The 27,750-nt window shown below is 49.6% G+C and overlaps 1 protein-coding gene across 1 annotated transcript in view; it reads right to left on the bottom strand.

Annotated features, from left to right (window-relative positions):
• Positions 1–27,750, bottom strand: part of POLE (DNA polymerase epsilon, catalytic subunit) — a 54,780-nt gene that overhangs the window by 9,647 nt on the left and 17,383 nt on the right. The window contains exons 20-42 of the mRNA XM_081252369.1: positions 27,336–27,481; positions 23,260–23,408; positions 22,129–22,221; positions 21,740–21,884; positions 19,349–19,506; positions 18,762–18,957; positions 17,911–18,125; positions 16,298–16,400; positions 15,780–15,860; positions 15,544–15,666; positions 9,745–9,957; positions 9,300–9,509; positions 8,894–9,037; positions 7,359–7,499; positions 7,000–7,153; positions 6,817–6,923; positions 6,417–6,593; positions 6,087–6,310; positions 5,732–5,952; positions 5,277–5,481; positions 3,978–4,151; positions 2,918–3,043; positions 1,088–1,220 (exon numbers count right to left, since the gene is read on the bottom strand). Of these exons, the coding sequence (XP_081108495.1) occupies positions 1,088–1,220; positions 2,918–3,043; positions 3,978–4,151; positions 5,277–5,481; positions 5,732–5,952; positions 6,087–6,310; positions 6,417–6,593; positions 6,817–6,923; positions 7,000–7,153; positions 7,359–7,499; positions 8,894–9,037; positions 9,300–9,509; positions 9,745–9,957; positions 15,544–15,666; positions 15,780–15,860; positions 16,298–16,400; positions 17,911–18,125; positions 18,762–18,957; positions 19,349–19,506; positions 21,740–21,884; positions 22,129–22,221; positions 23,260–23,408; positions 27,336–27,481 (3,638 nt within the window). The remainder of the gene's footprint in view (positions 1–1,087; positions 1,221–2,917; positions 3,044–3,977; positions 4,152–5,276; positions 5,482–5,731; positions 5,953–6,086; positions 6,311–6,416; positions 6,594–6,816; positions 6,924–6,999; positions 7,154–7,358; positions 7,500–8,893; positions 9,038–9,299; positions 9,510–9,744; positions 9,958–15,543; positions 15,667–15,779; positions 15,861–16,297; positions 16,401–17,910; positions 18,126–18,761; positions 18,958–19,348; positions 19,507–21,739; positions 21,885–22,128; positions 22,222–23,259; positions 23,409–27,335; positions 27,482–27,750) is intronic.

Below are 27,750 nucleotides of genomic sequence, written 5' to 3'. Positions count from 1 at the left end.
AGCCTCTGTTTCCTATCTGCTCTCAGCAGCACAGCTCCTTCCTTCTGGGGCTTCTCTCCCTTTGATGCCTAAGGCCCCATCCCCCAGTTTCCCTACCCACTGGCAGCTTCCTCCATGGGGACCTGCCCTGGGGGGACTCAGGCCTCTCAACCCACGCTCACCCCCAGGTGTTCTCACCAGCCCCAGCTGCCAGGCTCAGCAGCTGGGATGACCCCAAATCCCCACCCCCAGCCCCTCCCCAGACGCCCCTGCCACCACCTGACCTCTGCATCTCCACCTTGTGCACGTCAAGCACACGTCAGGCTCGGCCAACACCACACGCCGCAACCGAGCACAGCTCTCCTCTCCCCACACTCGCTCTCCTGCCCCATCCATCGGGGTTCACACACCCGAGCACAGGCCCCCCCACAACCTACTCGCCCAGACATCGCCCCTGTGCCCCCGGGCGTCACCCCACTTTCACTCCGCTGGCCCGTCCACTCCACCTGCAATGCCCAGCGGGGTCCTTCTCCCTGGCTCCACCCTCCCCTGGGCCAACCCTAACCGGGCTCCACTCAGACCCCGACCTCCCGCGGTGCTGGCCACTCAGGATACAGGTGGGAGTCAGGCCCTGACACTCCCCCACTCAGAATCTCCCCATCACTAAAAGCCAAGTGTCCATCACAGCCCTCGGGCCCAAGTGGCCTGGCCCCGGCCAGCTCTCTGCCCACACCTGTGACCGCTGTCTCCGCCTGTCCCGTAACTCACGGCAGCCTCACGCCGCAGGTCCGTCACCCCCTCAGAGGACTCCTCGACCTCCCCATCCAAATCGGCCCCTCCCCTGTGGCTCACTCTCTATTGCTACCCTGCTTTTTGTTTACTCCGAGCCCTCACCATTGCTGACACTGGCGTCTACATCTACTTGTTTGCTTGTTCGTGATCTTTGCCCTCACACACTCTGTGACGGCAAGGACTACATGACCGGGGCCTAGAACCGTGTGCCTGGCACTTGGCCTGTGACCCCCAAGTGTGCACTGAAGGGACCAACGTGGACCCTAAAGCTGCTTCAGATTCCAACCTCTGCTCTCTAAGACTGGATACCTCTTACCTGTCCACAGTGAATACTAGATGGAGCATTTCCTTTGATTCCACCATAGTTAGAGGGATCCATCCAGAGAAGAAATTCCCAGCATCGAGAGAAAGAAATTGTCAAAGAATGGAAGATCTCTTTAGAATAGATGCTAAAAAAAGCAAAACAGAAATTGCTTAAATGAAATCAATAGTTTTCCCCTTTTTCCCCACTTTCCTTCTTTTATTATGTTTAACCCTCTACTTATTTAAAAATGGATATAAAGTAGATTCACATTTTATCATCCCTCAAGGTTTCCAGGGAGAATGATAAACATAATACTAAGGAGACGTCTGCATCCAGCCCGGAGGGGCGACAGGGACCAATGCTGAGGGCACGAGAGGCGAGAGCGGCACAGAGGGAACCCCGCATTCAGCAGAGCATGGATCACGCGCAAGTGTGAGAAAACCACACCAGGCCTGGGGTGCTTGCTTCCCGCCGCTGTCAGAACCTCGTAACTCAGAGGCATGCGCAGCTGTGCTCACAAAGTCTTGCTTCAACAGTGGGAATCATGAGCCCTAGACTAAACACTGCTCTGGCTCTGACTGTACATCTCAAAAAATGCCCCAAAGGATCAAACTATTTCCAAGTAACATAACATAAAGCTCAAGAATATTTACAGGAATGCAAAAGTACCCAACGGACAAGCCAAGATTCTTAATGTCTGGCATCCCATCCTATATCACCAGGTGTGCAAAGAAGCAGAGAAACACAACACATAATAAGGAGAAGAATCTATCAACTGAAGACAAATCAGAGCTGACAGAGACGTAATAACGAGCAGAACAGAAATTAAAACTGTTATTAGGGGGCTTCCCTGGTGGCACAGTGGTTGAGAGTCTGACTGCCAATGCAGCGGACACGGGTTCATGCCCCGGTCCGGGAAGATCCCATATGCCGTGGAGTGGCTGGGCCCGTGAGCCATGGCCGCTGAGCCTGCGCGTCCAGAGCCTGTGCTCCGCAACGGGAGAGGCCACAACAGTGAGAGGCCCGCGTACCGCAAAAAAAAAAAAACACCAAACAACAACAAAAAACTGTTATTAGGGGCTTCCCTGGTGGTGCAGTGGGTAAGAATCCACCTGCCAATTTAGGGGACAAGGGTTCAAGCCCTGGTCCGGGAAGTTCCCACATGCCATGGAGCAACGAAGCCCGTGCACCACAACTACTAAGCCTGCGCTCTAGAACCCGCAAGCCACAACTACGGAAGCCCATGTGCCTAGAGCCCATGCTCCACAACAAGAAAAGCCAACGCAATGAGAAGCCCACGCACCGCAACGAGTAGCCCCCGCTCGCCGCAACTAGAGAAAGCACGCATGCAGCAAAAAAAAATAATAATTAATTAATTAAAACAAAAACAAAACAAAAAAACCTGTTATTAGAACAGTATTGCATGTGTTAAAATAAACCAGAGAGAAGACTGAACATGTTAAGTAGACTCTAGAGATGTATAAGACCCAAACCAAGCTTCTAGAGATGAAAACTGTCAGTGTGAAATGAAAAATATACTAGATGGGATTAATGGCAGATTAAACACTGCAGAAGATCAGCAAATTTAAAGACATAACAACAGAAATTATCCAAAAAGAAACAGAGGGAAAAAAAGACTTTCAAAGAAGATCCATCTAATTCTATGCCCCGCAAAACTATCCTTCAAAAAGGAAGGTGAAATAAAGGCTTTTTCAGACAGCCAACGGCAGAAAGCCTTCGTTACCAACAGAGCCATGCGCTACGGGGCATGTTGAGGCTGTCACAGGAGGTGAATGGATCAGATAAGACACAGATGAACGGAGGGGACAGGAATGCTGACACCTGTTGGTGATGTACTCCACGTAGGCAAGGGCGTCCTCCACCCGCCGCTTCTTGGTGCACAGGACGATGCGGTTGAAGTTGGCATAGACGACTGATGACCCCAGGCGCTTGAACTCAGCAATGAGCCTGCAGACCGAGTTCAGAATCAACGGTCAAGACACCAGAGAAGACCAGAAGACACTGTGAGAAAAAAGCTGATCGCCCTGAAGCAGAAAACATACTTAGAACCCAGAAGCAACAAAAAACAAGAGGTCTGCATCACAAAACCCTACCGTAAACAAAACCAAAAACAAAGACTGAGGAAAAAGTGTGCAACTCACATCACAGAAACATGGCTAATTTTTATCTAGAAAGAACTCATACAAATTAATGAGGGAAAAAAAAAAACCCCAAATCTACAGAAAAATGGGCAAAGCATATGAAAACGAAGTCCAATTTCATTCATAATAAGGACTGCATATTAAGGGTATACCAAGAGAGCATTTCATCCCATCTGGTTGGCAATAATCCCCCCCATGGCGGCGTGGCTCAGAGCGGGACATACACTCCCAATCACGGCTAACAGCGCAACCAACTGTACGATCTTCACAGGGAGCTCTCTGACAATACTGATCAAGTTGGTGTTCACCCATCTAGATTTATCTCATAATATCAAGCAGACCTGCAACAGCGTTACTTCCTGGAGACTATTCTACAGACATGTTTGCGTGACCTCATCTGTACAAGGCCACTCCATGGTTGGTCACTGTGGCAGGTGGGAGCAGCTAAATGTCCACTAGCGTGGCACATCCACACACAGCTCTCTCAGATCCACTGTTAACGAAGGCAAGCGAGGGGCAGAACCACGAGCACAGTGTACAATGACTCATAAAAAAGCAGCAAAGACTATGCATCGCACAGCGTGTCTCTGGAAGCTGCGATGGAGCTAAGCTCTTCCTGGGACCCATCTGATCGCTATGGTTCAAGTGGGCTCTTGGTCCCAGAGGTGCTGACTGCCGTCTTTCTGGTTTGGGGACTGGGGGATCAGCAGAGCCCAGAGAAGGCCACGGGCGGCACTCACTGCAGGAAGAGCTTCCTCATCATGCTGTGCAGCGTGCGGTGCAGGGCGGGGTCGTGAAGCAGCGAGGACGGGGACCGGAGCCAGCGGTAGAAGTGCACCACCTGGTTGTCAGCGTAGACATTGCGGTACTGCGTGATCTCCTTCACCCAGCCCACCACCATGCTCTTCAGGATCCTGCAGGAGGGGTTCAGAGGGCACCCCCCTCTGTTGCTGGCACCAGCTCTTCCCTGTTTTGCTGTCACCTTTGCCCCCTCCCTTCTCACTGTTCAGATCCATCCCTCGGCCCTCCGTGACTCATCTGCACCCGTCAACACCACCACACTCAACACAACCTTCCAAGTTTTCCCTATGGCTGGTGCCAGGACAGAGCTGAGAAGACAGGGGTGCCCTTCAAAAATGCACCTCACCTGCTGGGAGAACCAGGAGCAGACTCACCACAGAGACCTACAGGGCCCTCCTCCCTTGGGCTAGTCACGGGCCTAACGATCGGCTTCGCCACGACTGCCCTGGTTGCGTCTCCCCAGGTGGCTCGAAGCCATCCCCTCGCCATGGCAGCTCTGCTGCCACCACCTCTCGGGCACAGCGGGCCGCTTCTCTGCCCAGCAGCCCTTGGCCCTGACCACACCCGTGCCTTCTGGCCCCTGAGCCTCTTTTCCACCAGCCCCCTGGCCTGCAGCCCGCTCCCTCCAGCTCTGCCCGCCTTCTGTGAGAAGGTAACAGGAGTGGCGGTTGGAGAAAACCGTTCTTGAATCCCAAGACTTGCTCCTGAGCACCAACCCTTCCCCTCAACTGCAGCACGACCGCAAGCACGGGGCCTCGGTTTCCTCATCTCTACAACGGGCCACAGTCATATCACCTGGTGGGCTGTGGAGAGCACACGTGCTCCCTGCCCGTGTCACCGCTGCAATTTGCACCCCCTTCTGTGTGGCTTAACCCACAGTGCAGCAGATACTCGACACAGACCCGCACCCCAAGGAAACTGGCGATTTCCTGCAGGCACGCCTCTGGCCACAGGAAGGGGGCCAGAACGCAGCACCCGGAACTGTCAACCATACCTGGAGGGCAGCAAAAGACCCATGAGCAGAGGAAGGAGCCTGGCCCTATGCTGGTTTCTGGCCAGGCGGAGGGAAGCCCCAGTGACACTGTCTTAGCTCTTAGTTTCCGAAACAAAGACAGAAGATAAAAGGATTTCTACTGCTCCTTCTAGAACCCAAACTGTTGTCCGGCCTTTGGAGAGGAGAGGGCACAAGAAGAACAAAAGGTCAGGCGATGTTATCAGGGTCGCAAGCGCCTGCGTACCTGAAGGTACTGGAGCAGAGGGCTGTCTCGTCGTAGCTGGCGGGAGCGCTGGCAGCCTGATGGCCCGTGATCATGTCCTCCAGGGAGGCCTGCTGGATCACGTCGAAGCTGACGCCCAAGCTGTGGGCCCCCTCCATGTCATTGACGTGGTGAGACTGCAGGATGGTGTTGACAGCCAGGTTCTGAATGTCCAGCTCCACGCACACTGCGCACAGACGACACCGCTTGTGCACTGACCCCTCCTGGGTGCGGAGCCCGACCCCAGCAAGCACTGTCTCAGAAAAATCCCTGCTGCTGCTGTTGGGGGCGGCCAACTGCAGAGCACACATCCGCAGAGCCCTGCAGGCTTGGCTCCCAAGCTCCCGGCCCAACAGGCCTGAGCGTTCCCACCAGCACAGACAGCAACAAGCGTCAGGGACAGCAGCCCAGGCCCCCGAGTGCCTCACCCAACCCACCTGTGGAGTAACAGCCTGAACTGTTGATCTCCACAGGGGCTTGGTCATCGAACTCCATGACGAGGCGGTTGTCGTCAGCCTCCTTCCCGCCCAGGTCAGGGCGTGATGTGGAAGACAGCCAGAGCAGGTGGTTGTGGCGCTGGAGATGGCGGGCAAAGAAGAGGTCGGAGCCAAAGGTAGAGATGTCCTCTGGCAGATTCCCAACGGGGACGTGGAAGTACCTGCAGGGGCACGGGGTCAGCCAGCGCCAGGAGGGGACAACAACTGGGGAAGCGGGGAAGGCCGACTTGCCACCAGAGACCCGTGAGGCCAGCGACAACCAAGATGGCCAGAGACACCCCTGCACTTGGCTCACCTGCTCATCTCGAAGGCCTGTGACAGGCAAGTGTCCAGGTTGAGGTAGTGCCGGATCATGTGCCGGGCTCCATGGCGCTGCCAGTCCAGGGCCCCGTAGCTGACCTTATCAGCCACACGGACAGGCACTAGCGGGAACTCCTCCAAGACAGGCACTTCGCCAGCCAGCCTCTTCAGCTCCCAGTTGGACTGGACAGCGACGAGTGTGGGCCCACGGCGCTCCTCCTGGGCGCAGGGAAGGAAACTAGGTGGACCCGGCCCGGGGGAGGGAAGGAGGGAGGGAGGGAGGAGGGAGGGGGCTCCCACGCCGTGGGACCCCGATGGCACGCACTTTGTAGGCCAACAGGAAGCGCTGGATGGCTCTGCAGATGATCTTCAAGTCTGTTTCAGCCCGAACTTCAAAAGTGTGTTTGCTGGGGGGCAGAAGCTCAGGGCCCACTTTCTCCAGCAGGAGGCTGTGCTCGGCTGAGTACAGGGCACTGAGGCTGGGCATCTGGTTGCTTCGCACCTAGACAAACAAGGGCCGGGTCGGCGCCTCTCCCCACAGGGAAGGAAGTGGGCAGCCCTGAGTGGACATGGGTGGCCGGGCTACCTCTGCGGATCCACTTCTAATCCCTGAGCAAAGGCTTTTGGAAACAAGGCAGCAGTGGGGGCAGGGGTGCAAGAGTTTCGTGCCCAGGGATATGCTCCTCCCCCAGCGAGGCTCGCCCACGGCCTGGCCCGGAACTCACGGTATCCAACACAAACACAGACGCCTTGTGCTGTGCGGGCACGAAGATGCCGAAGAGAGCCTTGTGGCCCTGCGCGTGGTGATACAGGTAGATGTGGCGGATGCTCCCTGCAGGAGGACATGGCCTGTCACCCTGAGATGAGCGGAAGGCGGGCCAAGCAAGGGCGGCTGGCACATGCCATACCTGGTTCCAGGTAGCTGAACTGGGCCAGAGAGCGCATCTCCAGGTGCTCAAGAGCGAAGGTTTCTGCTTCCCAGCCTGAGCAATGCCTCACCAACTGTTTATTGACCACACACACACAGCCCAGCTGCACCAGGGCCCGAAACAGTAACGGAACCTGGAAGGGGGGCAGACAGGGTGGTATGACGGCTGACGGGGGAGGGCACAGGCCCCTGGCCATCTTCGGCAGACATGCTGCTGAAATTCACTGTGTCCGTGGAGTCCACAGCCGATGCTGCTAGCCTGTCCGTGCCACTATGGGGTTGGTTTCCCCCTATTCCATCGGAAAGATCCTTGCACAGTTCAGCTGGGAAAACAGTTACCTGAGTCTCGTACACGCCCTCGATGTCCGGCGCCGCCAGCTCAGTGTTGATCTCGTTGATGTGCTCTTGGTACATGTCCTCTGGCACCGAGTACTCATAGAGATTGTAGACCACGTTGGAGCGAGGAAGGACCCGATTCACCTGGTGACACAATATGGCGATGACCTCACCCCACAACTGAGCTAGGTGGTAATGTGTGCTACAATGCACAGGCAAACACATGTGCGCACACTCTTACAGACATGCGTCGTTTAAACAGGCCTAGAACCTCTGGTGCCCACAACCATGGAGTAAACCCCTACAGCCCATCTCTCCCAATGAGTAAAATGAAAAGGTCTGGGCATAACTTCAAGAAGCCGCCTGAGGCTTCTAAAAAGCAGACAAGCTCCCAGACTGTGAGGGGCAAGTGTCCCCGCTTTATATTCCTCTTTTCTCTCCTGGGTTTAACCTTAAGGGTGCAGGAAGCAAAAACCGCAAGAGAAGCCATGTTTTCCTGGACAGAAGACTAGGAAAGGAGCCGCAGCCAGAGAGTGTGGGAATCCTGGAGAGGAGGGAGCAGGAGAGGGGTGCCCAAAGGGAAAAATACCCTACAAGGAAGGATGTCCTCCTACAAACTTACATCACATCACACCCAAGAAAGCTACAGAATGCCAGATCATCTGTCCTCTGCTGCCCAACACCCCCCCCGTCCTCTCTCTAGATCCATATTCTGCTGAATCTTCTGGTCGGAATCGAGTTTCACCTTCTCCAGAAGCCTCCTCTGTCTAGTTGCCAGTTACCAATAATCGAATCTCATCTCCTCAACTAGACATCAACCTGTTAATCGGTTCCTAGCACCCAACCAAGAAATGTGCTCATTTGCTCAGTGAATGAGCTCTGGGTGGAGCTAACTGGGAGACCGGCCTCTGAAGACACCATGGCTGAGAGGAGGACCACCTGCTATAGGATTCCACGTATGTGAAATGTCCACAAGAAGCTACTCTAGAGGTAGAATGTGGACCAGTGCTTACTGAGGGCTGGGAGAGGGGAGAGACTGCTAAGGGGCCCGGGGTTTCTTTGCGGGTGATGAAAACGTTCTAAGATTGACAGTGGAGACAGCTGCACAACCCTGTGAATACACCAAAAGCCAATGAATCGTACACTTTAGATGAGTGAACTGTATGGCATATGAATTAGACCCCAATAAAGCTGTTAACATCAGAAGAGCCTATGGAGACAGAGTCTGCAGCCTCTGACTAATGTCCACCCAGTCCTTTCCCTGCTACATGGGTGTCAGATGCAAGAGGACGGCGCAGCAAGGACAATGACACCCACAGCTTCCGTCACTGAGCATTCACTTGGCGCTTCACGCATCATTTCAATTAATTTTTACAGCATCCCAAGAAGGTTCTCAGGAGATGGAGGCTCCAGAACACCTCGCTCAAGGTCACAAAGTTCACCAGGTCTTTCCGTGGCCTCCTCCATAGTGGAGACCACCTCAGAGGCTGAGCAGACAGCTGACCTCAGTGATCAGCAACACCAGCTGCCCCCCGTACCTTCCGATAGGAAGGGCCCTCCTCCGCTTTGGCCACCCGCTGGTTCACGTAGAATACCCGGGGAATGTTCAGCTTGATGCAATACAGGTCACTGCTGATGACAGCCCACAGCCTGAACAAGCCAGCCTGGCCGGTCTCGCTGATCTGAAAGGAAACACAGGTCGCACAACAGTGCGTGTCTCACCGTGTCACAGAAGGCTCTCAATACCTGTGGACAGGCCATCTCCCAGGTGGCCTCCGGCACCAGGCCCTGTCACAGAGGCACAAGGGTAAAGCCCTGCCCTTCCTGCTCCATTCCAGACCAGGTCCCCAGGATCGTGAGCCACCCAGATATGCTTTCCTTCCCAGAAGCCACGCTCCTGCCCTCAGGGGTGTCCCGCCCTCCCACCGATAGCCGCGTCCGCACTTGCACAATCTGCCACGGAAGGTCCAGAATGCTGCGAGCAGTTCTTCGAAAGAAGCCCCCCAGCCCTGTGGAGGGCCCCTCTCGGATGGTGCCAGGCCTCGGTGCACCTTCTGGCCCCTCCAGACGCCGCCTCTTCTTGTGAGCAAGGCGCTGTCGAGCTTGTAGCTGCCACTTCTTCTTGTGGAACTGGAGCCAGACCAGCCACTCTTCCTGGGATAGGTCAAGAGGAGGAGACAGGAAATACAGCTGAGCACGAGTGAAACAGAAACACCCTTCCACAGCAACTAACCCTCGCAGCCCCCAAGCGCTCTGTAAAAACTGGGTACATCTCTCCAATCTGCTCAGGGGTCAAGCCCGAGTTCAGGGCCCAGACCCTGCAGGGAGACAGCTCGTCACAGGTCAGGCCTGACCAGCGTCCCTGCTTCCTCCCCCTGAGGATTCTTGCCTGGGTGGTTCCAAGCCCCGGAGGCTGCCCCAAGATCTCCTGCCAGGGCACAGTCAGCTCCAGGTCCTGCGACTCCTCCTGGCTCTCCCAGCGGCTACGCCTCCTCTTGGTAGCAACGGGCACTGCCGAGTGCAGCGGCTTCACAAGGCCGAAGTCCTCCATGTCGGGGGCGCCAAGGCTCTGGGAACCTTCTGAAGCTTGTGCCACGCCCACCTGCAAAGATCCAAAGGAGCCTTAGAACAGCTCTCTCTAGAAATCCACCATAAGTACACCTCTGAATAAGGTAAAATACTTGTATGCAAACATATTCATTTACAGACTAATCTATTTTTAAACTTTTAAGAGTGAAAAGGTCAGACAGAAAATGTCACTCAGGCACCACCATTATGAAGTGAATGTTTACATTTTTCTGTGCTTGCTCCAGAACTCTCTCCCCTTCATGAGAAATAAAATCCTGCAAAGAGTAGGTAAAGGCCCCTGTTTCTCCCTCCCAGCCCCCAAGCACAGTGCCTACCACTCCCCACACATTTTGAACTTTTACTCCATCCCTATAAACCCATATACCGTTACTTTAAGCTGCAGTTTTACACGAACAGAGACACATGGTACACATCCTACTGCAACTTGTTTTACTCAATAACGTATTTTTGAAATTGATCCCTATTGATGCATGGGGACATTGTCCATTCATTCTAACTGTAGGATATTCCATTATGCAAATAAATCAGCTTACCTATCCACGACATTCTAAAACGAAGAATGGTTAATTTCTACTCTTTCAGAACTAGAAGCTGGGTTCGTCAACAACCATCCTTCCACATGCTGCCTGAAGACCTTGTGTTCACACTCCCACCAGAAATACAGATAAGCTCCTATCTCCCCACGTGTGCTAATAGTTGGTGTCACCATACTCATTTTTTGGTGTGACGTGGTATCTAAATATTTCATTTTTCATTTACCTGACAGTGGGGTTGACCCTGGGGCAGTCAGTCTTCTAAAATAGCCCTGATGACCCCACCTCCAGCTGTTCATGCCCCTGTATGACTCCCTCCTGAGTGTGGGCTGGACCCAGTGACCTGCCTCAAATGAACAGATTACAACGAAAGTGACAGGATGTCATTCTGAGATTAGATTATAAAATGCAGTGACCTCTGAACTGCTGGCACTCTCTCTGGCTCTTAGCCAGTGCTTGCTCTGAAGTCAGCTGCCAGGCTGTGAGCTGCCCTCTGGAGAGGTCCATGGAGCAATGAAATGAGGACGGCTCCACTAGTGAATCCTGCCACCAGCTACCAGAGTGAAGCACCTCCTTCCCCAGTTGCTGGGGAAGCCTTCAGATGAGACCACAGTCCCGATGACATGTGACTGTAGTCTGTGGGAGACCCTGAGCCAGGGGACCTTGATAAGCTGTCCCCAGATTCCAGAACCACAGGCCACAGAAAGTGCAAGATAATAACACACCTGTGGGACTTGCCTGGTGGTGCAGTGGTTAAGAATCCACCTGCCAATGCAGAGGACAAGGGTTCGATTCCTGGTCCACGAAGATCACACATACTGCAGGGCAACTAAGCCTGTGCGCCACAACTACTGAGCCTGAGCTCTAAAGGCCGCGAGCCGCAACTACTGAGCCCGCGCGCTGCAACCACTACTAAAACCCACGCATTCTGGGGCCTGCATGCCGCAACAAGAGAAGCCACCGCAATGAGAAGCCTGCACACTGCAACGAAGAGTAGCCCTCGCTCGACACAACTAGAAAAAGCTCGTACGCAGCAACGAAGACCCGGCGCAGCCAAAAAAAACCCAGAAAACAAAAACACCTGTGTTACTTAAGCTGCTAGGTTCTCGGATTACTTGCTACATAGCAACAGAAAAATATACACATGCTTATGGACCATTCCTAACTTTTGTACATTCCGAATATCTTCTTCGAATTATGACTTGTCTCTTTATGGTGACTTCTGTGCTATAAAAAGTGTGTGTGTTTTTTACTTTTTATTATAAAAATTACAAAAGTAATGAATACCCATGCTCTTATAACTCAGATTCAATAAATACCAACGTTCTGCCATTCTTGTTTCAGACTACAGAAAATTTACATTTTAATTAATTGAATTTATCTGTCTTTCCCTTTGTGATCGTTTTTTATGCATGCCTTAAGAAGCTCTTTCTACCTCAGCATCATAAAGATAGCCTCCTGTGTTTTTTTCTAAACAGTTGTTTTCTTTTTCAATTTAGATCTGTATTTAGAATTTGTTTTCATACTCACTGTGAGATAGCTACTTACTTCTTGAAATATGAAAAAACATTTCCCCCAGTATCATTTATTGAATAAGCACTCCATTCTCCTTAATAATGTATAACACTACCTCTGTGATAGACCAAGCTCCCATACTTATTTGGATCTGTTTCTAGGGTACCTATTAGTGCTACTGCTGTATGGTCTTGCCTTAATAAGACTTTCTTGTGTGTCTTGTTACATACTAAGACAAGCTTCCTCTTGTTAATCTTCAAAATTGTTTTTGTTTTTCTTATACTTGTTCTTCATATGAATTTTAGGATTAGACTTTCAAGTTACATCAAAAAATTTTTTGCAGGACTTCCCTGGTGGTCCAGTGGTTAAGAATCCACCTTCCACTGCAGGGGGCGCAGGTTCAATACCTGGTTGGGGAATTAAGATCCTGCATGCCGGCCTTCCCTGGTGGCGCAGTGGTTAAGGATCCGCCTGCCAATGCAGGGGACACGGGTTTGAGCCCTGGTGTGGGAAGATTCCACATGCCATGGAGCAACTAAGCCCATATGCCACAACTACTGAGCCTGCGCTCTAGAGTCTGAGAGCCACAACTACTGAGCGCACACCCCACAACTACTGGAGACTGCAGGCCTAGAGCCCATGTTCTGCAACAAGAAAAGCCACTGCAATGAGAAGCCCACACACCGCAATGAAGAGTAGCCCCTGCTCACTGCAACTAAAGAAAGCCTGCACACAGCAACAAAGACCCAACGCAGCCAAAAATAAACAACAAAAAAAAATCCTAATTGTTTCTAGTATAAGATAAAGCTACAGATTTTTATATATCAGCTTTGTATCTAATGATCTTGCTGAAATGTCTTATTAAAACAATTCCTGGGTTTCCTTACATTTTCTGTGTTAACAATTATATCACCTGCAAATGATGAGTTTTATGCTTTTCTATCCTTAAAATTTAACTTCTTTTCCTTGTTGAATTATGCTGGCCAGGACTTCCAAACAATTTTGAATAGAAGTGATGGTAATAGGCATCCATTTCCTGTTCCTCAACTTTAATGATTCTAAAGTGCTATTAAATATGATGTGTGCTATTGAGTTTCAACAGAGACTTTATCAGAGAAACATCTCATCTTTTATGATTTTGCCTGCTCAAAGTTTTATCACGAACAGACACTAAAGTTTATCAAATGCTCTTTCTTGCCTCTATTGGAAATGATCCCATAAGTCTTCTCTTTTGATGATGATGATGAACAGATTTTTCCTAAAATTAACTGAATTAGCAGATTTCTAAAGTTAACACCTGCCATTCCTTGCATAAGTCCTACTTGTACACAATGTTACTGTTTTTATACAGAGCAAAATCTAGTTTGTTACTATTTTTGTACCTGTTGTTTGTAACTGCCAATGGCCTATAACACTCCTTCCTTTTCCTGGCCAGTCAGTTTGTTACCAAGGTAACAAGTGTTAGCAAGATTACCAAATGAGCTAAGGAGCCTCTTTTTTTATTCTCTGGAATAATTTGTTTAAAAAGTTCAGTAAAATCCCTCTGAGAAACCATCTGGGTCCAGTGTTTGTTTCTTTCTAATTATGATTCTTTCTTTTTTTTTTTTTTGCAGTATGCGGGCCTCTCACTGTTGTGGCCTCTCCCGTTGCGGAGCACAGGCTCCGGACGCACAGGTCAGCGGCCATGGCTCACGGGCCCAGCCGCTCCGCGGCATCGGGATCTTCCCAGACCAGGGCATGAACCCGTGTCCCCAGCATCGGCAGGCAGACTCTCAACCACTGCGCCACCAGGGAAGCCCTATGATTCATTTTTTTTTTTTTTTTTTTTTTTTTTTTTTTTGCTGTACGCGGGCCTCTCACTGCTGTGGCCTCTCCCGTTGCGGAGCACAGGCTCCGGACACACAGGCTCCGCGGCCATGGCTCGCGGGCCCAGCCGCTCCGCGGGATGTGGGATCTTCCGGGATAGGGGCACGAACCCGTGTCCCCTGCATCGGCAGGCGGACTCTCAACCACTGCGCCACCAGGGAAGCCCTATGATTCATTTTTTAATGGTTAAAGTTCTATTCAGTTTTTCTATTTTTTTCTTAGGTTAATTTGAATAATTCTTCTAGGATACTATCCATTCCATCTAAGTTTTCCAATTGTTTAGGAAAGGTAAATACTTATTTATTTATTTTCAGGCTTTATTATATGTGCAATGATAATCTGTTTTCATTAAAACAAAACCTGAAATACCCATCTTGACAAAGATTTGTCTATTTCATAAGTCTTTTCAAAGATCATGGTTTTGGTTTTACTGTTTGTTCATTCATTGCTTCTCTTGCCTTTATAACTTCTTTCTTTCTACTTCCTTGGTTTACTCTACTGTTTTCGAATTTTTCAGCTACAAGCTTACTTAATTTTCTACTGGTTTTTCTTTTCTGTTATACGCATTTAAATAGATTATGTGTTATTTGTAGTCCTCTTTAGCTGCATACTACAAATTTTGATAGTATTTCCAATCAGTAAGTATTTCTAATTTCCATGGTGACGTCTTTGATCCATGAGTTACTTATGACAAATGTATTTCTTTTTAGTTTCCAAACAATATGGTCTGTATATAAATTATTTGGAATCTGTTGCAATGCACTTTGCAGCATACAGTCTTATTTTAGGTGTTCTTCAAAAGAATATGTATTCTTTAATTACTGGGTGCGAGGTTCTATTTGTTAACTAAATCTAGTTAGCTATTAAATCTAGTTAGCAATTGTGTCATTCCAACCGTACACATTTTTACTAGTTTTTGGTCTGCTAGATCTATCAATTGAGAGAGATGTGTCAAAATCCCAAACTGATTAGATGTCAGTTTCTTCTACTTAGGTAATTTTTACATTATTTAATTTGAAACTAAACTATTAGAATTGTTACATATTTCTAGTGAACTGTGACTTTCAGTATTAACCATCCTTATCCCTACTAATACTTTTTGGCCTAAATATTTTTTTTGTCTGGCATTAATATAGCTACATCAGCTTTGTTTTGGTTAATATTTACCTGATATGTGTTTTTTCACCCTTTTAATCATTTTGAGCCCTTTTAAGTATAGCTCTTATAAATAAGATAAAGTTAGACTGTAAAAATTCAATCTGAGAATCTGCTTTTTAGCAGGTGAGTTTGTATACTGCTCTGGTTTAAAGCTCAGTTTTCATTTTCAGCACCTCAGAATTTTCTTCTTGCTCTTCTGATTTTAGCTATGCTTTTCAGTACACTGTCCTCAGTATTTTTTGGAGTTTCTAACAGATTTTTTTTTTTTACAGTTTAGACAACTGAAGTCTCAAGGTATAGTGATGCATTCCAAGTCACTGAGTCTAATTAGTACACCCTCCATTTACACATAGTTCTTCACCCTAAAGTGATGATTCACAACGTTTCTTATCGCAAAAGAAGAACATTGGGAGGAATTAAAGGATAAATGGACATCAGTGTGGAGACTTTGGTGCCCTGTGTGTCCATGGGACACTGCCCAGCACCAACTGTCACAGCCTCTGTTGCCCTGGGCCAGGCCCCATTACCTGTCTCCTGCCCTCAAGGACGAAGAGCTCACTGATCTTCTTCTGCTTGTAGACATCATTCTTCTCCAGCAGTTTTTTGTGCAGCCAGTCAGGGTGCTTGACACGTGGTACTGGGTTCTTCACCTACATAAAGGTGGTATCGATCATTTGTCTGATGCTGTTAGTCTGGGCCAGGCCCAGGTTTCTGTAGCTTTTAGGTCACACTGTGCCCTGTTTCCACCAGTTCTCAACCTCACCTGCTGCAGAGCCGCAGGGATTGTGATGATCTTCTGTATGGCACTTCCCAGTCGCTCGATGTAGTAGTCCCAGTCCAGAATCTGAGCATGCAGGAAGCCAGCAACAACCGGGGTGTATGAGAGAAAAGCAGCAGCAGCAGCATGCTTCGCATGTCTTACTTAACCCTCTTAGAAATTCTAAGATAAAAGGTCCCATTTCGCAGAGAAGGAAACTGAAGTGGAGAGTGTAAATGACTCTCCCAGGATCAGAGCTAGTAGGGGGCCAAGCCAGCACTAGAACCCTGTGCCAGACACCAAGCCTTAGTCCATCCAAGAAGAGAACAGTTAAAAGGGCCTCCCCAACATTTAGCTTCTCCAGTTTTGCCCTAAAATGTAACTATTTCCTCATTCATTACATAACAGAAAGGAGGAAATCAAGAGTGAAGTCTCCAAACAAAAAGGAGACCTGAGTCAGGGATACTCTGCCCTGTCTAGTTTTCCTCCTAAACTTCTGAGAGTAGGAAAAAACCAGCACTCACTGTCCGAATATCAAAGTCTTGAAGGGAAGAACTCTTAAGCCATTTCCGGAGAAAGTGCTTCCTCACCGTGGGTTCTGCCTGGAAAATGGCAAGTGGAATGGCCCTGGGCAAGAAGAGACACAAAACTCACCAATGTGAAAATCTCCCTAAACCCGGTCATAGCACTTATCAAGTACACACATATTCTACGTGGAAATAAGTTATTGTGACCTACTTTGTAACCTGTGTTCTTATTTATTGTAGTTATTTGTATAAACTATACCTATATCTGATGTTTATCATACTTAATAACTAAACAATACTTCATCATATTAAAATACCATGGTTTAATGTACAATCCCCTACCATTGGCCATCTGGTCTGTGTCTGGCCACTGTTAACAGAGCTATTATACAAGTGTCCTTACATAAATTATACATTCATGTGCATATATGTAATTAAACACTTAAAAAATTATTATTCATTGGGTAAAATATTAGAGAGCCCACCTGCTCACCTGAAAATGAAGCCAGTTTTCACATGATTAGCAAAGCAATAGGGCAACTGTCACTACCCCTCTTTCTTTCATTGGAGGAAGTATTTGTTATTGTGAAATATCATGAAGAAACTTAGAAAGAACACAACAGATACCTGTGCACCCACCACCTAGTCCTATCAAACTGGACCTGCCATTTTTATTTCATGGATGCAAAAATAAAGATGACGATGAAGTCCCCAGTGTAGCTCTCCTGACCCTCCTCATACAGAAGTAAACACAGTATTTTTCTTGGTGTTTATCAATCCCATGCCTGCTTTATAGAACTATTTTGTGTACCCATAAAAAAATAAGAGTACTTTCTATGTGTGTAAACTTAAACAGGTGGAAGTACACTATATGTGTCACCCTGCAGTCTGCTTTTCTTGCTCTATCAGTGATGTAACACGTAGCTGTGATTCAATCATCCCAACTCAAAAAGTGCAGCGTCAGTCTCCTCGGGGGTGTGAGTGATCTGGAGTCCTGTCCTAAACCTGAAATGGACCTTGTGATGGGGCCCATCGTAGCAGACCCTCCAAGACATCCCCACTCCCCTATACCTGACTGAGAGGGTGCTCTCAGTCTGGTCTCCCAAGAACCCAGATTCTCCGGGCTCCAGGTGGACGGGCTCACCACGCCCTCTCAGGGGTCCCACCAGGGCCCCAGAAAGCCTTCCTGTCATCTGATCTGCAGGGGGTCCGAGGCCCAGTTCCTCCCTCTTCTAAATCCTGACTATCCCTGAGCTGTTTTTTAAAAATATTTATTTATTTTTGGCTGCATCAGGTCTTAGTTGCGGCACAGGGGATCTTTTCTTGCGGCACACAGGCTCTATAGCGCATGGGCTCAGTAGCTGCGGCATGCGGGCTTAGTTGCCCCACGGCATGTGGGACCTTAGTTCCTCGACCGGGGATCGAACCCGCGTCCCCTGCACTGGAAGGCAGATTCTTAACCACTGCACCACCAGGGAAATCTCTCCCTGTACTGTTTAAGGAAGCTCATCTCTCTATGGAAGGACAGAGGTTCCACAACAGATACAGGTTTTCAATGTGAGCACACGAGACCCTTAAGGGATTCCTTCCTTAATACTGGAAACCCTTACCTCTCTGTGACTGGAGACCCCTCAGGCTTCCGGGAGATGATGTAGCGGCAGCTCAGCCCTGCATCCTTCACCATCTGATCTCCCAGGAACTCAGCCAGGCGCCTGGCCGTGCTGATGGATGTAGACTTCTGCTCCCCATAATCTTCCAGCTTCCGAGACATGGAACGGTTCTCAGAGATCAGCTCGAACAGCTCAGAATCAGGCATGTTAGCTGCCTGGAGAAAGAGGCAATGGGCAAAATGTCACACAGAAAGAAGGGAGCACCACCGTAAGGCTACCCGAGACTTTCCTCCAGGTGAAAGTCTGCGTTTCTCTAGCCTGATGAGCTGAAGGCAGCAGTGTAATAGGGCTGCCTCACACCAGCAACACTTACACCACACACAAAACCGTACCTTTGGTTTTGTTAAACTGTGCAGAAAAATATCAAGAAAGGTTTATTGAGCGATCAGCACGAAGACTGCAGAAAAAGAGAAAAGACAGAGAATTGATTTTTCTCCTAAAAGGAAAAGAAAGATGGGGAAAGGAGGAACCAGGAGGGAGAAGAGGCACGGGCCAGCTGGACAGCAGCTGCACCAACTGAGGAGCCAGCAGCTTTCTTCAGTGACGAGGAGTCCAGGGGGCCTATCTGAGGACAAACAGCTTACAATTCGTTCATTATCATGCTATTTGTTTCCTTCACAGAATTCTGTCACTGGATATAGAAGTTAAGGGGGGATTCTGAGAGGCCCTGGAACTAAGGAAGTCGTGGGATCCCATCAGAATTATTAGCCTTGAGTTCACCTGTCACCTTGCTCACCAGGACCCTCTCTGACTGCAGGACCCTCAGAGCCAGGTGAGGAGGGTGGCCTTACCTTGCTGTACAGCACGTCCAGCCAGTAATCAGCCACCTTGGCAACAGAGCCATACACCTCCTCTAGGGTGCTGCCCTTAAGGAAGGCCTCGAACACTGAGGACTGGAAGATCTTGATCAGCTGCAGCTCCCCACGGCGTTTGACCTCGAAGCCTTTGAGCTCCGCCAGGGAACCATCCTCGTTGAACACGGCGTACCTAGAAACACGGGCAAGCACAGCAGAGAAGGAGCGCCAGGAGGCTGGCTGCTGCTTCTCCTCGGCCTCGGCCTCGGCCTTCCTCCTTCTCTTTCTTACCCTCCCCTCTAGCATCCATCAAGCAGCAAACGTCTCTCCATCCTGAGGTTTATGCTTCTCCAAACTAAAAATGCCTCAAGGGCCTGCCATCTGCAGAACCAGGATATAACAGGGGGAGAACAGAGCTGGTAGCATGAGTGTCGAGAACAGCTTTTTCCAAATTGAATCAAAAAGGCCAAAAAACCAGAGCTGAGGTCTGTTCCCATCCTGGCTCCTGGTCAATTTCCTAGAGGAGTTGTTAAACCTAATCTATCCATTTCCTTTCCTAAGCATAAAGTCTGTGGAATTCCTACCTCTTCTTCAGTTTCTTGCCTTCTTCCTTGGAGGCTGGAAGGATCATGGCAAGATAGGGTCCGTCAACCTCAAAAAAGATGCTGTTCTCTGAGCGGGTGACATAGGTGAGGGAGGAAGGCTCAGCCAGCTCCTGGTACTGCTCATTGGTGAAGCCTTCCTGCACAGCAAGAGTGAAGAGAGGCTCAGCCTCACCTGTAATCGTCCAAACCTGGAAACCACCAGCTGCCCTCCAAGGGGTGGACGGACCAGCCAAGCTGGGGCTCTTCCATACAACAGACGCCACTTGGCAAGAGAAAGGGATCAAGTTCTGACACATGTCCAATGTGGATAAAATGAAGTGCATCCTGCTTGGTCCAGAAAGTTACACGCATGTTTCCCTTCATAGGACACGCTGGAAAAGGCAAAACTATCAAACAAAGGACATGCTGGGGAGCCAGGTTTGGGTGTAAGGAGAAGGGCTGACACAGGGGCAGCACCCAGGAACCTCTGGGGTAGTGGGCTATTCTGTGTTGCTCTGTGGTGGGGGACACACACCTCTATGTGTGAATCAAAACCCACAGAACCGCACCCTGTAAAAAGTGAATTTTACTGTAAGCAAATTAAAAAGCATTTAACCAGGATCTAGGGTGACCTCAAGGGAGCCTGCAGGCTGGGACAAACGAGCTTAACTCCATTATCGCTGCATGACAGAACCCTGCCAGAGGGCTGGCTTAAGAAACTTTGGCAAACCTTGTGTTGCCTGGGTGGTGTAAGACTAAAGACAAAACACTCGACTGCAGCTGGTGAGCTTCTGCTCACAGACACATGGCTCTGAACCTACCTGACACAAATACTAGGGTTGAACAAATAAATAAATACATTAGGAAAACTAGAAACAGGAGACAGAAGTTACTAATAAGGAAAAGAGAATAGACTGGAGCTGGATATATCAATAGACTCATGTTATGTATTTTTAAATATATATGCAGATAAAGAGAGAAATAAACATACATTCATGTGTGCAGGGTTATTATACACACACACGTTTCGTAGCCAATCTGCTGTGAGCAGCAGTGACACCTCAGCACCCCATCTCGGTTTCCAACACCACTCTCCAATAAAAGGAAGCCAGGCTCCTTGGGGAAATGGCTGATTCCAGGGTGGGACAGGAGAAATACAAGATGAGGCTGGAGTGACTTGTAGTCCCAGGAGGTAAGAAAGTACTCCAAAAAAACCCAAACCCAAACCCCAGAACGGGGCATGTCTCAAGGACACAGGGGTGAATACGGAGGAGCCCCCAGCGGCCAAAGGGGAACAAGCTGAGTAACAAAAATGCCAGGACAGAACTGGGTTGTGGCCCAACAGAACAAACATGCACAAACCCACACTGACCTAACAAATGACTCAATAAAGAGACAAGCAAGGGAATAAGTGGGAGAGAAGGGTGACAGCTCTTCCTTACAGAAGGTTCCGATGAATAATTTTCAAGGAATGAGGGAACTAGAGTCGCCTTGGGCAGAGTGATGCCTGCTGTAACGAGACCACTGCTAGCGCTAAAACCAGGGGGCGAAGGTTCCAAGCGAAACGGCACGTCTGCAGAACCTCAAAAGTATCTCCTCCACTGTCTTTACTAATCACAGTGGTGGCTTTGCTATGTGGCCAGACTCTGCCACTCCTCCTGGGAGTGTGGACTCACTGACTCACTCCAATGACGCGACACTGGGAAGCCAGCAGGCAGCAGGAGTGCAGGTCCCGACACCATGCCCTGACAGAATGCCAACACAGGGCATGTACCTCCGGGGTGTTCCCCCCAAAACCCCAAATAACCTCAGTCTAATAACAAACAACAACAGACAAATTCAAAGTAAGGGTCAGTTAGCAAAGCACCTGACCAGTATCGAAGTGTCCTGGTCATAACAGACCGGAGAGACCAAGGGGCTGCCAGGTTGGAGGGAACTAAGGAGACAGGACGCCCAAACGCAGTGCACAGTCCTGCAAAAAGTGGGGAATCCAAATACAGCTGTAGTTGAGTTATGGTGTGGTGCCAAGGTGACTTCTTAATTCTGACAATTACACTGCGGTTTATAAAAGATCTTACTTAACATTAAGGGAAGCAGGCTGAAGAATATACAGGAATTCTCTGTTCTATTTTTACAATTTTTCTGTTAAGTCTGGGTATTACGCTGAAGGCGAATGTAAACTCAGGTAACTTTTGAGCATAGCATTTTCTGGACAGATGCTCAGGCTAGAGAAAAACATTCTGAAGGTTGGAGACGGGGTGGCCTGAAGTCATGAAGGGGAGCATGTCAGGGTGACAGCCAGCCCAACCCCCTTTCCCAAATCCCCGTCAGAGCGGTGGCACGAGGAAGCCAAGCCCAGATGGTAGCCCCTCACTGGAGACGCAGGCTCACCTTGACCATGATGTTTAACATAGCCCCAGGGTAGGAGATGGTCACCTTGGGCTTTTTCACACTGGTCGTCTTGATGACAAAGTTCTCTGGGAAGCTGTTGGGCAGGACACACCATATCCCATCTGTGTCCAGCTCTAAGGGCCTCCTTCAGGGAAACAGAGAAATGAGACCACATGGATGGTGGACATCGATGCCTACAGAGCAAGAACCCCATGTCAAGTCCTGACAGTGGACAAGGCTCCCCCTGGTCGTGAACCCACAGAACGAAATACCTGCCCATCTCCAGCTCTACCTTCAGCAACTTGTCCCTTCTCTCCCCCAGCCATCCGGCCTCCCCTACCAGGCCGCGCCACAGGCAGCCTCAGCAGCTGACCAAGCGCAGCACTCACCCGATCTGCTCAATCAGCTCCCGGGCCTGGGTGATGATGTTGGCCCCCGTGAAGCAGACGATGCCAGCCATCTCCATGGAGTACCAGCGGGCCCTGGGAGGGACAGTCACAGCAGGGGGGTGGAAGGGGCTCCCTCTAGAGGGTCGTTAGAGTTGGGGCTGGGAGGAGGGGACATCTGAAGCAGGGAAGAACTAAGGTGGAATTTAGCTCTGTGCTGAGGACACTCCTCTGTTCCTACTTCAAGGTGCAGGGCTCCGCTCACGAAAGTTCTGGAAGGATGCAGCATGCTGCCACTGCAACAGCTCACAACCTCAGCTCAGCAGGACTCTCAATACCCGCCAGACGGCCGTGTGTCCCCGAGTCCCCTTCCACTCTCCCTGGCACCGTCTCATGCCTTCTCCATTCTCCCAAAGCCCACTCACATCCCCTGACTTCTCAGGGAAAACACCAGCCTACCTGGCTCAGTGTTCACACCAGGTCTCAGAGGTGTCAAGCAACCTGAGGCCAGGCCCTCCTGCCCCAGGGAACTCTGCTCTGGTTCTAGCCCTGCTCTCAGCCCCTCCCTCTCTGCCATTAAAAAGCAGCAACAGATAATCAAGGCCTCTCCCCCTCAGACCAGTCCCTGGCCCCATCACCACCTTTCCCCTTCTCCAGGCCGCCATGCCGAGCCTCCCAGTCTCCAACCACAGGGGCTAGGCCTCACCTTCGATCACCTGCTCTCCCGAGGCCCCCACCCACCTGGTTTTCGGTCCAACGGACACAGGCCCCACCTTGCCTCACCTCCCTTTGGCCCCCGACCCCGGGCACAGTCTCCATGGGGCTTTAGGACACCCGCTCCTGGCTTTCTCGACTTCTCAGAAGGCTTTATTTACACCCCTCACTAGTCGTATGCCAGAAACTACCATACCGCTGTCTGAAGCCCAGGATGCTCAGAAGAACATGTCCAGCCGTACTGACCCCCCTGATGCCCAGGACCCTCTGAGTCAGCGTGACCTCCACCCCTACCCAACCTGCTCTCCCACATTCCTTGCACTGGGGCCCTGCCACTCCCCTCTCACTCGTGCCCATGGGCCCCACGCATCTCAGCTGCGAGCCCCACCGGCCCCACCAGGCACCCGGGCAGGAGCCTACCCCTTGCGCATGACGTAGCCGTAGAAGGAGTTGAGGATGCACTTGTGAGCCAGCTGCAGGGAGTCGTAAAGGACCTCCATGTTCCTGCAGCGCTTTGCTTCCGCTGCCTCTCCCACCTCCACCGCCGCAGAGAGCTTCTTTCTCCACACCTGAGACCCACACAGAGAGCTTCTTTCTCCACACCTGAGACCCGCACAGGCTGATCACCCCCCACTCTTCCAGCGTACATTCTCTATGGCCAGTGGCCCAAGGTTTACTATGTTGCAAATTTCCAGTCTATAGGAAACTTGAAAAAAAGTAGAGTGAAGACCATATGCATAGGGGCCACTGTTGATATTTTTTGCCATATTTCCTTTATTCCATTCTCGCTCTCTCTCTCTCTATTGGCACAAACAATGGAAAGACGTAGCTTTCATGACCGGAGCCCCCTAAATACTTAAGCACACAATTTCCAGGAACAAGAACATCCTCCTGCGTAACCTCAATGCTATTATTACACCCGAGAAACTTAACATGGAAACAACATCAACTTGTTCCTCATAGGGTCAGCATGCTTGGTTCTCACCAATCCAGAATCACCTTCAATCTAGAACTGCCCCATGTAAGACAGATATCCTGAAAGGAGTTCTGAACACAAAGGAATATATCGATATTACATTCTTATTTTTTGTGAGACTAGGACTAGGAGAAAATACTCTATGACAGCAACAACTCACTTGGACACCTCAGACTTGGGGCAACTTCAGCCTCCTGGAACAGAACTCAGAACCTGGCAGCTAACTGGAGAAGGGGATGAAATCCACGTCTGAAGACCAGTGACAGAGGCAGGGGTTTCGTTCCACTAGAGGCCCAGGGGCTCCCATTCCAAGTCCTGTTATTCCATTTACTCTCTTATTAATAGACTGGACAAACTGAGTGACAGGGTCTCACTCACAAACCACTGACTGAAAGCAAAGTGCACGTCATTAGAGGCAACATCTTAGAATAACCATTTACCCCTTAGCCAATACTTATGAACACACAACTGTTTACCAGACACTAGACCAAGCGGTGGAAGATGGACACCGTAGTGCTAACCAGGACCGTGTGCTACTGTAACTGGTTGCAAAGGAAATGTTCTCGTCACCGTGGTGGTGGTTACACAGCTGTATGCGTTTGTCAAAATTCATAGAACTGCCCACCTGAAAGGGTCAGATTTATCCCACGTCAATGCCACCTCAATAAAGTAGACACAGCCACTAGGGAGGGTGACAGCCATGGATGCTCGGGGGCGTATGAACTCACTTCCTGCCTGAGCAGCACTTCTTTCCGTTTGCTAGGCTACATGCTGCCACAGTGGCCAAACACCAGACATTCTCCTTCCATCTCAGAACATTTCACCTTTACTCCCCCAGCTGATAACTTTTCAGTACCTAGAAGAGTGTCGGGCACATAACAGGCACTCAGTAAACGTGCTGAGTGAATGAAAGGCTTTCCAGGATTTGTATCACACGAGAAGACGTCAGGCTGTTAGTGCTGAGGGGGTGGGGAGGGGGCACGCAGGACCCCAGGAACGCCCGGTGCCAGCCGGAGTCAGGGTGGGAGGCTCAACATGGTGACACCTGGTCCTCGTGTCCACACAGGCTGTACCTCCCGGGATGCTGAGCCTCAAAGAGGCCGACGGACAGCTCAGCTCCCCCAGCTCAGCCCCAGCAGCTGTGAGGCTGGCGTGTGGCAGCTTAGCTCCCCTGCTCCATCAAAATGAAGCAAGTCTCAGCTAACAGGAAGTGTAGGGGGCCAGCGACACCGCACTGCCAGCTTCCGTGATGCGAATGGCCATCCTGAGGTACTCTAGGACAAGAAGCCAGGCCCATCTGTGTCTTATTAACTAGGGAAACAAGAGCTACTCAGGAGGTCCCTAGTACAAGCAACTGATAAAGAAATGCAAAGAAGGCCATAAATATTTCAGCAAATTCCCCGTCCAATGTGAGAAGAAATTTTTTTAAAGGTTTGGTATTTAAAGAACAAAAAAAATTAAGATATTTATTGAGTGCCTACTATGTGCCAGGTAAGATGTTAAACTCTAAAGAACACGACAGTCACTACACTTCCGGCACTCTGATGAGGCAGACAGATAAACATGGAACTCAAGAGTTTAATTAAAATAAAGTGAGAAGGAATGGTGGTTCCTCAAAAGATTAAAAACACAATTACCGGGACTTCCCTGGTGGTCCAGTGGTTAAGACTCCGCACTCCCAACGCAGGGGGCCCAGGTTCGATCCCTGGTCAGGGAACTAGATCCTACATGCATGCCGCAACTAAGGAGCCAGTGAGCCTCAACTAAGATCCAGCACAACCAAATAAATTAATTAAAAATTTAAAAGTAGGGCTTCCCTGGTGGCGCAGTGGTTGAGAATCTGCCTGCCAATACAGGGGACATGGGTTTGAGCCCTGGTCTGGGAAGATCCCACATGCCGCGGAGCAACTAGGCCCGTGAGCCACAACTACTGAGCCTGCACGTCTGGAGCCTGTGCTCCGCAACAAGAGAGGCCGCGACAGTGAGAGGCCCGCGCACCGCGATGAAGAGTGGCCCCCGCTCGCCACAACTAGAGAAAGCCCTCACACAGAAACGAAGACCCAACACAGCCAAAAATAATAAATAAATTAATTAATTTTAAAAAGTTCTGAAACTCTTATTAAATATTAAAAAAATTTTTTTAAATAAAATAAAATTTTTCTCCTTTAAGAAAAAAAATACAATCGCCATATGATTCAGCAATTCCACTTCGGGGTATATATCCAAAAGAAATGCAAGCAGGATCTCAAAGAGATGCCTCTACACCATGGGTGAATAATTCACAGCAGAAATATTCACAATACCTAAAACATGGAAGCAACCCAACTGTCCACCAATGGATGACTGGATAAACAAGATGTGTCAGGTCCATACAGTGGAATATTATTCAGCCTTAAAAAGGAAATTCTGGGGCTTCCCTGGTGGCACAGTGGTTGAGAGTCCGCCTGCTGATGCAGGGGGCGGGGGTTCGTGCCCCGGTCTGGGAGGATCCCACGTGCCGCGGAGCGGCTGGGCCCGTGAGCCATGGCCGCTGAGCCTGTGCTCCGCAATGGGAGAGGCCACAACAGTGAGAGGCCCGCGTACCGCAAAAAAAAAAAAAAAAAGGAAATTCTGACATAAGCTACAACATGAATGAACCTCAACGACATTAGGCTAAGAGAAATAACCTAGTCACAGAAGGACAAATCCTGTGGGACTCCACTTATATGAGGTCCCTAGAGTGACCAAAGTCCACAGAAGGTACAGAACGGAGGGTTACTGTTAAGGTAGAAAAGAGTTTCATTTTTGCAAGATGAAGAGTTCTGGAAAGGGATGGTGGTGATACCTGCACAACAATGTGAATTTGCTTAATGCCGCTAAACTGTACACTTAAAAATGTTAGATTTCATGTGTATATTTTATCATAATAAAAAACCAAAAAAGTTAAAAATGATAATAATAAAGCACAATGATGACAGTCTATCAAGGCAGGGTGGGATGTGAAGACTCACTGAGTCTAGCAGTGAAGGAAGGTCTCTCAGAAAAAAATGATTTGCTTAAATAGAACACAATTACTTGTTGATATTACAACTGAGGTATTGCTATGTATTTCTATGTATTTCCCTTAATCCTACTGGATCAAACATGTCAGTAAAAACACTCCCCTCACTTCTCCTGGTCAGAGGTTGGCAAAGTAAAGGGCCACATGGTGTGTACTGTACACATGCAGGCCTCAGTTTCTGCTGCTCCCTCCCTGCTGCGGGCAAATGCAGCTCAGTTCCAATAAAACTTTATTTATAAAAATGGCTGGCCCAGCCAGTTTGCTGACCCCCTGCTCTAGATAATTACTTTAAAAGCAATCGTTCAGAATAGTTGCGAGGCCCCAGGCCCTTAATTCTTCAAAGTTAAGAACAACCGCATATTTATTGTCTGAATGCAGGTACCAGCCCAGAGTGGGGAGTAACACATCCAGACAGCGCCAAGCAAGGATTTTCACCTCAGAAACTAGACTCTGCTCCGACCTCACAAAGGTCAGGCTCACCTTGTGGAGACCTTTGAACTCGTAGCGCCTGTCCCGAAAGGCACGCACTGTGTCCACATAGAAGGAGTTCTCCCGCTGGCAGATGGTGGTGAGACGTTCTTCCACCTTGGTCACGTGGATTTTCTTGTATGCCTTCCGGCAGTAATCTGAGGCACAGTTCAGAGTGGGGGGCATGTGAGACTCCACACAGCAGACAGGCCTCCTGGACACAGCCAAGAAAGCTAGGCAATGGATGCCAACAAACGTGGCTTTTTAGGTTAACGCAAAGGAGCAGAAAACTCAGAAAGACATGTGCGAGTGAAGCAGATCCAAGAAACGGCAGCCCCGTATGAGTGGACCAAACACACGAAGACCACAGGAAGGAGGGTTTGGTAGCTGAACATGCACTGAAGGATAAATGACAAAAAGAAGCCTA

This window comes from Mesoplodon bidens, assembly GCF_964165515.1.
Source record: "Mesoplodon bidens genome assembly, chromosome: 13".
NCBI classification, from domain to species: domain Eukaryota; kingdom Metazoa; phylum Chordata; class Mammalia; order Artiodactyla; family Ziphiidae; genus Mesoplodon; species Mesoplodon bidens.
Note: the sequence above shows the minus strand (reverse complement) of the source record. Positions and strands in the feature narration are given on the sequence as shown.